The following is a 13,484-nucleotide window of genomic DNA, read 5'->3' on the forward strand; positions in this document are numbered from 1 at the left end:
CTCTGTGATTTACGCTCTTAATATAAGCAGGACGACGAGCTTCCCCGACCTTTTCACATGGGAGTTCCTCGCCCACGGGGAGAAGTCTTCCGCCTCTTCTGATTACCTCTGATCGCCTTCTGATCCTCTTCTTGTCTCTTCACAGGTTGCCCAAGCTCGCAAATGAGCGTCCCTTGTACATAAATATTTAGTTCTTCGAAACAGAATACCTGCACCCTCATATCATTTGACCTTAACTCCGTTTTGACATGGCAAACGTCAGAGAAAGTAGCCTACAAGCCTGGCCTAGACTACCGAGTACTTTTGCCCGAATCACCAGCGTTTTGCCCGAACATTTTCAAAAATTTCTGAAACTGAGGAGGAGGGCTGCGGAGACGAGTGGTGGGAATCTTGTTTAGAAAAAAATAGAAGTAAACAAAATAAGTTATCAGTATCAGTGGAGGCGAGCCGGGTCTGGAAAATGGGTTTGGGGAAGAAAATGTCACGTGTTGGAGAATAATGTGTGGGAAATCTTTTTTTATTTATTTGTTCTGAAATCTGGATTAGGGTTACAAGAAGCGGGCTACACACCCAACTAAAAATTTTGGTGACTTCTGAAGATGTTCCGTCCCTGGATCCCAAAAAAATAAAATCACAGTCACAGACCAAAATGCACTGGCTTCTGGTTTATGTCGTTTATCGCCACCATCTTGGTTGTGCCGCACACAATGAGAAGCCTGGGAGCGATATTGTGGCTCAGTATTTTGTCCAGCGGTAGATCCCACCGTTGCCAGGAGAAAGTCAACACAAGAGAAAAGAAGTAGGACAACTGTTTTACTTCAACAGAAAGAAAGTTTATAATAGTCGCTTATCACAGACTCTCCGAGCGATAGTGAGGGAAAATCCTTCATGTTTACTTCGTTATAGCTTTCTTTGTAGTCGAGTATGTGTATCTTTTTGCTGTATTGTCTCAAATTTAAAGCTCCTTTTGGTAAAGTTCGGATAAAGAAGGTGGATATTTGCATCAGACAAGATCACCTTCTTGTACAAGTACTGTCTTAACTTCAACTGCAACCCTAGTTAATGATATGTTCTTCTCTCTTACAGATCAGAAGGAATAAAACTTAGCAATGGTTTCGGCCGTGGCAAATGGTTACGAGAATACGGTAAGTTTAATTTCATTCACTGACCCTGCTTCACTCGGAGTTGATCATGGAAGTTTAACTTCAGATATCTTGCATGTACTGTTTTATATAAAGTATGGTAGGTAGAATTGCCGGCTGTTAATGTCAACTACTATAAGTTGTAATAGCTAATGGTCTCACTCATAATAAGGGATCCAGAAGGACCTGAGTGAATAAATGTCGGTGAGCGATCGCTTATCAACAAGGAGGAGTTAATTAATTTTAAAAGATATTATTTTCTGGGGTAAGATGAATATGTAAAAGGTATTAAAAGTTATAAAAGGAGGGAGAGTAGACCTGGAAATAGCTTCCTTTCTTCTCCTTTCCCCCTTCTCCTCCTTTTAACTTTATACTGTAATCACTTTTCCTGATGGCCATGTCGCTGTTATGATCAATCAAAACACATGAGCCAATTTAGCAATCAATTGATACAAGAAGCACTTGGAAGGTTGTATGGAAATTCATGAAGAGCATCAAAATAATGTATTGCATTGAATTTCTATTTTGTTTTTAGAGCTTTACAGGTCCGACATCTCTGAAGGATATTGAAGACAAGATACGGCAAGTTGTCAATGCCAGGAAAGTCCGATTAACTGAGTACTTTAAGGACTTCGATCGTCTTAGAACTGGCTTCATTACAAGTATGTTTGAGCATTCCTCATTTGTTTATGATATAATGAATCATTACAAGCTGAAAAGATCCTTGTCATGAATCTTAAAGGATCTTTACAATTCTCACCAGGATCGTGACCAAATCTTTGTGGATCTTCACAGATCCTTGCAATTTTTTTAGCAATCTTGGAGAATCCTTGCCAAGATCTTTACAGGATCTTTGCAAGCTCTTTTAAGAATCCTGGAGAGATTCTTACATGTCTCTTCAAAGATCTTAACATGGCTTTTCCACGAAGCCTATTGTAAGTGAGTGATTAGGCATGTTTTTGCAGCGGTTGAACTTACTTGTAAACATGTAGCAGTGCTACTACATGCTAGACTAATGCGGGTTACTCCACGGCATTTTATCAGGCTGCCATAAGTGGGGAGTATAAAAGTAAAGTGTCTTACCCAAGATCATGACTAAGTGTATTTCCCTCTCCCTCCCTCTCCCCTGCCCCGTTCCCCACAGTACTGCAAACCAAACCCCTTGATCTAAGGCCTTCGTGCTAGTGAAACATATGTTATGCCAGGGTATGTTCCCCTCATTAAGTCTACAACAAACAATTCCACCCTGAAAAATAAACTCATCATCATTATCATTTCTTTTACATCAATGGTGGAGCATATTATATTTTGGACATCCACCAGTACCCTCCAACACACACAGCTAACCACTATAGTAAATTTATTCCTTCATTTCTTTGTATATATAGAGTCTCAATTTGATCGTTGCTTGGATCAGTTGTTTGGAATTGTACTTAGCCCAGCAGATGATGCAAAATTGATGGAAAAATATGGCAGTGCTGATCCTAAACGTAAAGGAATGGTCAGCTACCGCCGCTTCTGTGAAGTTATTGGTGCAGGTATGTTCCAACATTAGGTTGTAATTTTAAATTAGTTATACAATGTACTTAATTTGGCTCTAATGTAAAATTATTGATAAATCATGCAAAGTCCAGTATAGTCTGACTAAACAGATTTAAAAATATGAAAATATTAAACTGAATAAATGGGAATTAGGGGTGGCACATTCACAGAGTGATCAATCATATCTCAATTCATCCAGCACTGGCATATCGCAGCAACTTTTAAGATTCAGCCTGGAATGCTGATAATGTGATGCTATATAATAAATAACTTAGTGATTGACTATTAGTAATATATGTTGAGTAATAAATAACAATTGTTTATCTCACAGTATTTGATCCTGACCTTCTAAATCAAGATCCAGCCACCCAACAGATTGGTCCAGCTGCAAGGTAACAAGCTTCTTTAATCTTTGGGTTAATATTATTGTTCCTTACTGATTGACACACATTTCTTTTAATTATCAATTTGAGAATTTGGTTGGCAGCATATAATTTAAACCAAATCTGAATCTTACACTCTAAGACAATTTATCCTCATAACCAGCTCATAACCTTTCTCCTTAGAAATGTTCTTGTTAAAGTAGACCAAATTCTGTCACAGGTGGTTGTTACATAGAAATCACAGTGTGCACTTGAATGCCCACTTATTTGACTAACCCAGCTGACTTACCCTGACTTATTTCAGTGGCAGTGCAGTCGATCGCCGTCCCCTTAGTCCAGCCTCTCTCACTAAGTGTGAGGATCTGTTGATGCGACTGGCTCGTTTTTACAAGTACCATGGAATTAACATCAAAACTTGCTATGCTGACTTTGATAAGCATCACATTGGTGTTGTAACTGAGAGCCAGGTAAATATCAGTGTTGTTGCCCTGTTAAATGTGCATCATACTGTAAATAACTGCATGAGCATCTTCTGCAGAGGAGGGCACATCATTAAGAAGTACCAACTGTGTTTTGTGCATACTACATGCAATTTTGATATCATAAGATGGAATTCAGAATTTTACACTTTATAGTACGTGTAATCAAATATTTTCTTACTTTTATTACTGGCATCTTCCTTGTAGTTTTTCAGAAGTTTTCCTGGTTCACCTGATATAATCCATGAAGAGACAGTCCTACTAGCCAAGAAATACCGTGACCCTACCCGACCTGGCTTATGTAACTACTATAGCTTCCATGAAGACATTGAAAGAATGCAAAGTGGTAAATATTTTTTGCTTATTTTTGTTTGATTTTGTCGGCATAATTCCCGAGCAGCGAGCTTTCCTTTGGTAGCACTGTGGCATGATAATGTCATACATGTATTTGCCTGTGTTATCATAGGATTATGGTTTGACTGTGGGATGACTGTGGTAAGTCTAGTGCATGTCATGATGCTGGTAAGGCTGTGTTGATACTATTATAAGTGCTTGACTCTGGTGTTGTCTAAATTTCAGCATTAGCTGAAGAAGAAGACTTCACAAAATACATTCCACAACCAGAGTTTATTGATGACTATGGAAAGGTTAGTTTTAAACTATACACTGTATGTTCACTGTTTAGAAATTTGTCATCTCACATACCTCACATTGTTTTCAGCACTGTTTGCAAGAAAATGTCTTATCGTCAGCTGAACCACAAGCAAATTTACTGTTACTTCACGTCAAACCCAAAGCTGTGGTATTCGCATCGGCCCAGTCAATGTGATATGAGAAACAGACACAATGAGCCAACCAGAACTAAGTTGAAAACATCCAATCCGTGAAAAACATACAAAAATTCACGTGAATCACATCACGACTGGTTTGAGATTGGCACCTAATTGCTCAAAAAAGCTTGTTTGTTTTAATTGGTTGGTAAGCACATCCTACTATATACTTTTTACCCAATCTTGAAACTTTGTAAATGTAAACCAAAACAACACAACCAATTGTATCACAACACTCGACTCACACTGCTAGAAAGCAAATGAAAACTTAAGCAAAAACTTGCACAATAAACTTTACTCAACACAAATCGTAACTGGACAACAGTTATGTCGGCACATTTAATATGGATTTTAGAAAGGAGATAATTTTATGGATTTTGGAAACAAGACAATTTTCTGTTTATTTTCAAACCTAAACCACTCGTTAGTTTTTGCTCTACAAGCGTCCTTATCATACGAAAATGCTTTAATTAATTTTTAGATTTGTAGCTATTTGAGGGCAACTGTGAATAACCTGAGTTATTTCTTTAGCGTCCTGGAACACCGACCTTGCAAGAAATATTTGAGAAGATCAGAGAGGCAATCCACAAGAATGGAATACGAACGACAGAGTTCTTTAAAGACCATGATAAGCTGAGAAGAGGAGAGATCACTGAAAATCAGGTCAGTGACATAACTGAATTACATAAAATACTGTCATTTGTTTTCGATCAACATGAATAACACAGCCTTAGTTCAGGATTCTTCCTTTCAAACGCGAATCTTAAATTTGTGGTGGAGTTTTTCTGAATGCAGTCCACTATTTTTATCCACACTATCTTTGGTCATTCTAACTTATTAATCGGTGCCTTTTGTTTGTTGAGCACTGTTCTTCAAAATCAAACTTATCTGTCTTTTTTAGTTTGTAGAGCTTTTTTCAAATCCCGCTACAAGTAGAGTGAAGTGTAGAATTGATATCCGGTAGTTAAGTTCGCAAGTCGATTAGCCCCTATCCGGTTACCTCTCAACCCGGAGGTCAAAAACACCGACTATTTCTCGTTCTTTAAAGAAACTATAGTTTGCTCATCTTGAAAATTGAAGCCTAAATCTTTCAAGTGCGTCGTTTTTAATCCGTGTCAATCTCCTCCATCCTTGACCATCCTTGTTCCTTTATGGTTTATTATTATCTCTTTAGTGTTTTTCTGTTTTATTAACTACTATTTTCAGGCTTCCTTCCATTTTAAGGTAATTTTATACGTGGCCAAAGTAACTCAAAATGCCTCGACTGAGCTTCACTAAGAACTATTTGGGGACTAAGCTCATCTCTTTTTTGCCGTTGTTCTATCATTGCAGTTTATCTGTGGCCTTAGCCTTTGTTGTGGAACGCAGGCTAATCTGTCCCGTGAAGAGATACAGAAGGTGGTTGATGTTTATCGTCAGCCTGATGGGCGTGTCCGATACAAAGAGTTCTGTCACATCATGGAGAACGGTCAGTTCTGATAAGCCGGACTTGTGCTTGTACTCTCATATTGTTCAAAAACTTAACTGACACAAAGCTGTTTAACTGTAAAACAACACAAGATTAACGAAAGAGATTCACCTAAGTTCGATGCGACAGAGGTCTTCTAAACGAGGGACCAACACAGTAAACCCCGCTTTTTGCAGACACCTCGCTAGTGTGAACTCTTTCTGTGGTCCTTACGGTTTCCCTATGAACCTATAGACTTACTCGTGAACGCTGGAGAAATTTGAAAACACACCAATCACCGATCATTTTGGATTTGTGTTTGAGGAAAACTCGGTCGGGGAATTCAGATGTTATCGTGACGCTATCGTTTTCGAAAAGCTCCGTTTTCAAACTTTTTTTTGTCTACGATAAAACGCCAACCCGTTGTTTTCAAATTCCTCCGGTTTGAAGAGCGTTTGTGAAAAGCTCCGTTTTCGTGACGAATTAGTGTGGAGGGTAGACCTGACCGTAGAAATAAAGCTACCTTTTCAAATTTCTCCGACGTAGTGTGGACGGGGAGTCACTCATGGACGGTTCCCTAACACAGCTTGAATTGCTAGCATGACATGGAAAGGCAAGACCGCGATAATCGTTTCCTAGCTATTCTGACTCGTTCTTGACAAAAATGATATCGATAGTTTCCCCTCGCATCGCGCAATGTGTAGACTGGTGATTGCTCGGAGAGAGAAAGAAAACCCTCGTGCTTTGCTCAGAAAGTATCTAGAAACCGCTTTGCTAGTTCAGAAAGAATCGAAAACATTTTGTTGTGAATCAAATCGATGGACCTCGTATGTATGCCTAACAGGCCTCAGTTGTTCAAAAGGTGGATAACGCTATCCAGTGGATAAGTGTTCACAAAACAAACTACGCTATCCGCTGGAAAGTGATTTATCAGCTGGATAGCATTATCCACCTTTCGAACAACCTGGGCCAGTACGTTAGTCTCCCTCGCTGAAACAAAAATTCCTTCCACTTTTCACTCAGTGGATAGAAATGGATCGCGGATATTTCACTGATCGATCACAATACTTTTGTACCAGCCCAGCCTCAATGACCACATTCTGGCATATTTTGGGTCAAGCTTGCAGTGAAACCTTAATTGGAAACTAAAATTTAATTGTCATATTCATTTTTGTTCCCGCATTTTCAGCATTTACTGTGCCAGATCTGGAAAAGAAACCCACTGCTGAAGTTTACCGACCGCCAATGGGTGCATTGTCAAAGGTAGAAATTTAATCTGTCTATTCTCAATCTAGGAAATATAAACTAGCTGATTTAGTCCTTGCACTAGCTTTCTGCATTAGAAACTGAGAAGAAAGTCACATTGGGCCCCTTCCTAGTTGTTGTGATTTATGCTAATGTGTTTATAATTTGTTTTCAGGCACCGAATCTACTTTCCGCTGCAGAGGAGAACAGAGTGAATGAAATACTCAACCAAATTGCCGAAACAGTCCGCAAACGAAGGCTTATGGTTTATCCTTATTTCAAAGACTTTGACAGGGTAAATTAAATCATATTTCAGTATTCAGCTTTCCCTTTGGGATTTCTATTGGCTAAGTTTATCTACAGGGAAGAGAAAACTGAGTCGGCAGCATGTTTTGTTGTCGTTGTTCCCGGTTGAGAAGCCGTTAAGTTTTTTTCTCTCTTTGTTGATTTATCTTTCATAGGGAAGTAAGAGCAACCATGAATATTTTACTCCTTTTCAGTTTTATCAGAGGAAGTGCAATTGTGTTCATGTTTTATCTTTTTCTTTTATTTCAGAGTAAAGGCTACACTCGCGGTGTTACTAAACCCCAGTTTGCCAGAATGCTTCATTTCTTATCCATCAATGTTCAGCCCCAGGATCTAGCGGTAAGTTATAGCATTTTGTCACCCTCCCCTCCTCATTTTTCTCCTGATCCACTGCTTTTCAGTTATGTTGTAATTTGTAGAATTTAATTTTTTCTTACCCTTTACTTCCCGCCGAGAACAATATGGACACAATTCCCCCCCCCCCCCCCCGCCTCCCCCCAACCAACCAATGTGGTTCCACTCTGGCAAGTTTGTAGCCCATTGGCGTCTTTTAAACGAAGTTAAATTTGAAATAATCCGATGGAGTTAGTTTGCACATTTTTGAGCTGCTTGAATCCGACAAAAATATTGTAGCAGTTCGCTCGTGCCCATAGTGAACCTACTTTTGTGGAAAAATTTCTTTAGTTTTGTGTTCTGCTTCAGTATTGAATTCATAAATAGCGCCAACAACACCGCAGTTAGTGTTGTTTACAATGAATGTGTTCGCTCTACTTTCTGTGAAGTACAAGTAATCTAACTTATCAAGAAAATAATCTGTTTTTTTTTTCTTTTCGCAGCTTCTATGCAAGAAATTCGAATATCCAGTTGGAGGGGATATTAACTATTCTGCTTTCATTCAATCCATTGACTCGGGTTAGTTGATTCCTCTATCTTAACATATTTAGGTTCAGGCTTTTTCGTTTTCTTCTATGTGCTATAATTGCATCTAAGTTTGGAGCTAAAGAAAGTGTTTGGCTGGTATTTTTAGCAGTGAATGTGAACTTCGGAAGCTGCTACATTTTGTCTATGTTTAAAAACAGTCTTTTTGAAATGAAAAACCCCGACGCTTTTTGGAACATAATTTGTTAAATTGTTGTATTAATTGTATATTGCTATCCTCAGAATACACCGGTACAGCCACCACCATTTCAGATTTTGCACAGAAAGACAAGTAAGATTAACCGCTTTTACATCAATAATCTTAAATACTTAAAAACTCTTAGCCTGCGTACCAAGCGTTCCCATATGAACGAAAAAGCCTCTCCGTTTTCTGGCTGCGCTTGCCCACCACCCCTGTCCCCGTCGAGTTTTTGCGTTCGCCTCAATTTCTGCGCGACCAGCAGGCGTAACTCTTCGCTTTTACGGGAATACTTGCTACGCAGACTAACGGTTTCTTTTGGTGTTTTTTTGTGTCGGCAAGATTTGTACGTTACTGACAATTCCGAATCATGCATCCTTTTTCTCCAGAACTGCAAGTCAGAGCGAAGAGCCGCGCCCATTGGATCTAAGCACAGTAGACAGACAGGAGTTGATAGATCGCATCAAGCATTACGTGCTTGTCAACAGACTAAGGGTGAGTTGATTTGCGTTTTGCCTCATCCAAGGGATTTGTTGCTAGCACATGAGATCCTAGCCTGAGTAGCTAGCGAAATTTCGCGTGTGTGAGTGCTTTGTTTCAGCGGCGGAGGTTCTAACGGAGCCGCGAGGAGAATGATGCGTAGTAGGTTTGCAGCTCGGGAAAATCCCCCCGCAGCCTCCCCCCAATCGTCCGCGGCTCCAAAACAAGGCAGTCTCGAGCTAATAAAATTCAAACATATACCTTTTGCAGCGTTGAGCCTTCTGTTAAAATGAATTTGCTACTGCTGTTCCCTTTTTAGCAGCAGTTGCAATAGCCCATTTCCGAGTTGTCCTAAGCCCCTCTATCGAAACGAAGCCTGGTGCACAACTATTCATGTGAAAATGAGTTTAATTTGCATGTGAATGAAATCTCATTTTCGTATTAAAGGCTCGCTTTGAGAAAGAGGCTAAAGGTAATTCCGAAATGGCCTATTTGTGTGTAGATCTGAAATTTTGCTTTGCGGTTACAAACCTTGTGATTTGGACATTTAAAAATTTTTCCTTCATTAAATTTGCTTCCAAGGTGGAGGAGTATTTTCAAGATTTTGATCCTCTTCGTCACGGTTCGATCAGTAGGAGTCAGTTCAGACGTTGTTTAAGTTTAATGGGTCAGTCTAACCTGACAGACGAACAGTTTGAAGTGCTAGTGCAATACTACAGAGACCCTAAGTTATCCGGCAACGTGATGTGGACACGATTCCTTACTGATACAGAAAGCGGTGAGTAATCTTCTATACATAGGCCTTATTTCCAAGGTAACCCCTCTCAAATTTTATTTAGACATGGTACCCAGTTGTTCCGCGGATTAAGTTACCACGCGCGTTGCGTGGATGTTTTCGAGGAGGATGAAAACGCGTGTGAGTCGCGTGGGCTGTCCACGTGAGCAAAGTCCGTGCCAATTGATTTGTCATTCCCACCCCCTCCTCTTCTAGTTTTCACCAAGCGAGGCCTGGAGAAAGTCCCGACATACACAGTGCCCCCCATGGAGACGTTCCAAATGAGCAGACCTGGGGCAAGTTCTGAGCAGCCGACCCAAGATGACGTGGAGTTCCTGGAGCGAATTAAACAGCGCATGCGTCGAAAACTGATCGAACAGCGAATTCTCTCCAAGCCGTGCTTCCAGGATTTTGATAAGTAAGTAAGGTTTCTGTAATTCAGCAAGAGCGGAAATGGTAGTTCTGAGATCTATAGTTCTATATGAAGTTCATAACCCGTCTAAAGCAGAAATTTACCCAGTACTTGATCTAATAAAGCCAGACAACTGATACGAATGATTTTCGTTTTCCATTTCCAACAGGCACAACAACGGTCACGTGACGAAGATCCAAGCAAGCCAGTGTCTACACACACTAGGCCTGACGGATGATCCTGAAGAGATCAGGGTAATGGTGGTAACTTCTTTTTACTGGCACCTCAGGACATTGGACTTATTTAATACCCAGTTACAAACGCAATGATCTAGTGGTTAGGGTGTTGGACTCTAAATCGAGCGGTCTGGGTTCGAGCGAAGCGAGCAGCTCTTTAGCTGGGCCATTGTGAGGTATTTTTGGGCAAGACACTTTACTCTCACAGTACCTCTCCAGCAGAGAGTGTAAATGGGTACTGGTGAAAAGTTATGGTGACAAATTACAAACTGGCAAATCGTTAAGCAAACTGCTGGGAAACGGCTTCAATATTCATGTTACTATATTTGTGATATTGTTGACGACAACTTCACATCGAGTTTCTATTTCTTGCTCAGATTTTGCAGACAAGATACTCAGATGACATCGGGTTCAACTATATCCAATTCCTGGACGATCTACAGGTAATCTTTTTTGCCGCACCTTCAATGATATTTTAGAAAGTCAGAATTTTGTGCTTTGAAAGTGAAAAAAAATATATTTAAGAATTATTCTCTGACCTGTATCTTAAACATCTGCCCCAAGTTTTTCAACTTTGTTCTTCGCAGTCCAGCTGAATCTTACCCATTCCTAGCAATCGTTGCTTCTTTTTGTTTTATTACTATTTTGATGTTTTCTACCTTAGTAAACTATGATTTTAAAATTCGTTCAAGTTGAACGCGATCGCAATCGGGGAGCAGGGATGGCACAGTGGTGAGAGCGCCCGCCTCCCACCGATGTGACCGGGGTTCGATTCCTGCCCGGAGCCATATGTGTGTTGAATTTGTTGTTGTGGTTCTCGCCTTGCCCCGACGGTTTTTCTCCGGGTTCTCCGGTTTTCCTCCCTCCACAACAACCAACATCTCCACTCCAGATTCCAATTCAACCAGAACAGAGGATCCGCGTGAAAGCCGGCGGAGGCTGATGTGGCTTGCTCTCTAAATATTGTAAATTGATCATCATTGATTTCAATGACATCTTTCTTTCCAGCCGTCGGAGAAACCAGAGATGAAATACTTGCAGAGACTGGAAGAACTAAAGCTGACAAACCAGAAACATTTGCCGGACTTGGGCGACGACAGCATCGAGAAGATCATGTACAAAATTAAGTGCCGCGTGATGAAGGAGCGAATGAGACTGTCGGAGTTCTTTAAAGATTATGACAAACTGCGAACTGGTAGAATACTGAAAACAGTCTTCCCAAGAGCTATGGACCTGGCGTCACTTAAACTCACTAAAGTTGAGGTTGAGCAGCTTATGAACAGGTGTGCTTGAAGTCAAATGAGGAAATGCCGGAAGACAGAAGCGGCTCTTTTTGTTGCTCTTTCAGGTCCCGCCCACACTGCGGCGGAGAAACATGAAAACGCAGTTTTATTTCTTCGGTTAGGCCTATCGTCCACAATAATCCGTCACGAAAACGGAGCTTTTTGAAAACGCTCTTCAAACCGGACGAATATGAAAGCACCGGGTTTGCGTTTTAATGTGGACGAAAAATATTTTGGAAACGGAGCTTTTCGAAAACGATTACGTCACGATAATCATGTGATTCCCTTCCGAATTCTCCTTAAACACAAATCCAAAATGACCGGTGATTGTTGCGTTTTCAAATTTCTCCAGCGTAGTGTGGGCGGAAAACATTTGATGCGTTTTCAGAGTGCAACTTCCGTTTTCAAATTTCTCCGGCGTAGTGTGGACGAGTCTTAATGCGAGATTGTTCGAAAAAATTATTAATTTTAAAGGAAAGTGATCGTGCATGTAAAACACATTTTCGTATCAATGAATTCGCATGAAGTCTCGTTTTGAAACAGAGTCAAAAGGCATCTCGGAAATGGCCTATCCTGCGGGAAATTTTTGTGTGCTTATGCCTACAGTTTTGCCCATTGATTCGTACGATGGTTCAGTTCTATTATGTACTCTTTCCACTTAGAGATTTTCTTTGTCTGCCAGCTGAGTAATCTTAATAGGATGTCGTGAGTTACTCACCTGCAATAAATAAAATAAAGCATTTGTTTCTTTCTAGATACACAGCAGTGGTTTACCCAGACTATGTACAGTATACAGCGCTTGTGGATGAGATCGAGTCAATTTTCACCTTGAAAGGTATGTAAAGTATTTATTTTCTTTTGTTGTTTCCTTGTTATTTTGATTTGTTAGATGGAGGAACCACGCTGGAAAAACCAGAAAGGGTTATACCATGATATCTTAAGCATTTTTTGAACTGATCGACTTCAAATTCTCCTTAGTTTGTAAGAATTTTTTGTAATTTGAGAAGAATGTGGCTTTTAATCAAGCCACTCTTCTAAGTTTAATAGCATACTTCGTCGTCAACTCCAACCAACTTGAATTTTCTACGACAAAGTAAATAGAATTTAGAAGTTCATCGCCGAAGTAATCATTTAATTTTTCCCTCGTAGAACTTGAAAAAGCACCGGAAGTTGTTCCCGTTCAGTTCCGCCCCCAACCGGAAAACGAATACTGCAAGCTGTCACCCGAGGAACAGAAAGTCCTGGATCTAGTCATGCACCGATTGGCCGACCGCGTGCGTATCCGACGCATTCAGATTTTCCCGCTCTTTGAGGATTACGACCGCGTGCATAACGGCACGGTGTCTCGGTTCCAGTTCCACCGCGTCTTGAGCGAGTTGGACCTAGGAAGCCTGGTGAGCGCGCGCGAGTTCTTGGTCATCAAGAAAAAGTTCGACGTCGTTTTGGGTTACAAACACGATTTTAATTACATCGGTTTCTGTGACTTGATCAATGAATACGCTAATTTCGAGCACGGGAAGCCATGAACTCGATTTCGAACTGCCTTCAATACTGCAGTGAAGCTTTTTTGAGGTTTGAGGGGAATTTCGTATTTGTGTTCTCACAGAAAAAAAAACAAAAAACTTTGGCATACAACGATTTCTGAGTGTAAATAAAATGTATTTTATTCAACAAAGAATGCCTTAAAAAGTTAAGTTAGTCCTGTTAGTCCTTTAGATTGGAGATCTCTGTAAAATAGAAACGACTACACATTATTTGCCGTTCAGCCAATTTTAAAATAATAGAAAACGCATTTGAGTGAGACGTT

The 13,484-nt window shown here is 40.3% G+C and overlaps 1 protein-coding gene across 1 annotated transcript; it reads left to right on the top strand.

Moving 5' to 3' along the window:
• Positions 1-742: 742 nt before the first annotated feature.
• On the top strand, positions 743-13,478 carry LOC110065679 (uncharacterized). The gene is made up of 23 exons (XM_089270814.1): positions 743-922; positions 1,087-1,145; positions 1,678-1,804; positions 2,531-2,680; positions 3,016-3,076; positions 3,372-3,534; positions 3,754-3,892; positions 4,126-4,193; positions 4,908-5,039; positions 5,709-5,844; positions 7,013-7,086; positions 7,244-7,363; positions 7,624-7,713; positions 8,211-8,286; positions 8,536-8,584; positions 8,881-8,986; positions 9,554-9,749; positions 9,963-10,164; positions 10,328-10,412; positions 10,772-10,837; positions 11,403-11,677; positions 12,433-12,512; positions 12,827-13,478. Exons 2-23 carry the CDS (start codon positions 1,110-1,112, stop codon positions 13,201-13,203), a joined length of 2,808 nt encoding a protein of 935 aa, XP_089126940.1. The 5' UTR covers positions 743-922; positions 1,087-1,109; the 3' UTR covers positions 13,204-13,478.
• Positions 13,479-13,484: the final 6 nt, after the last annotated feature.

The sequence above is a fragment of the Orbicella faveolata genome, unplaced genomic scaffold (genome assembly GCF_042242905.1).
Source record: "Orbicella faveolata isolate gen_17 unplaced genomic scaffold, um_ofav_v1 contig_34, whole genome shotgun sequence".
Taxonomy (NCBI): Eukaryota; Metazoa; Cnidaria; class Anthozoa; order Scleractinia; family Merulinidae; genus Orbicella; species Orbicella faveolata.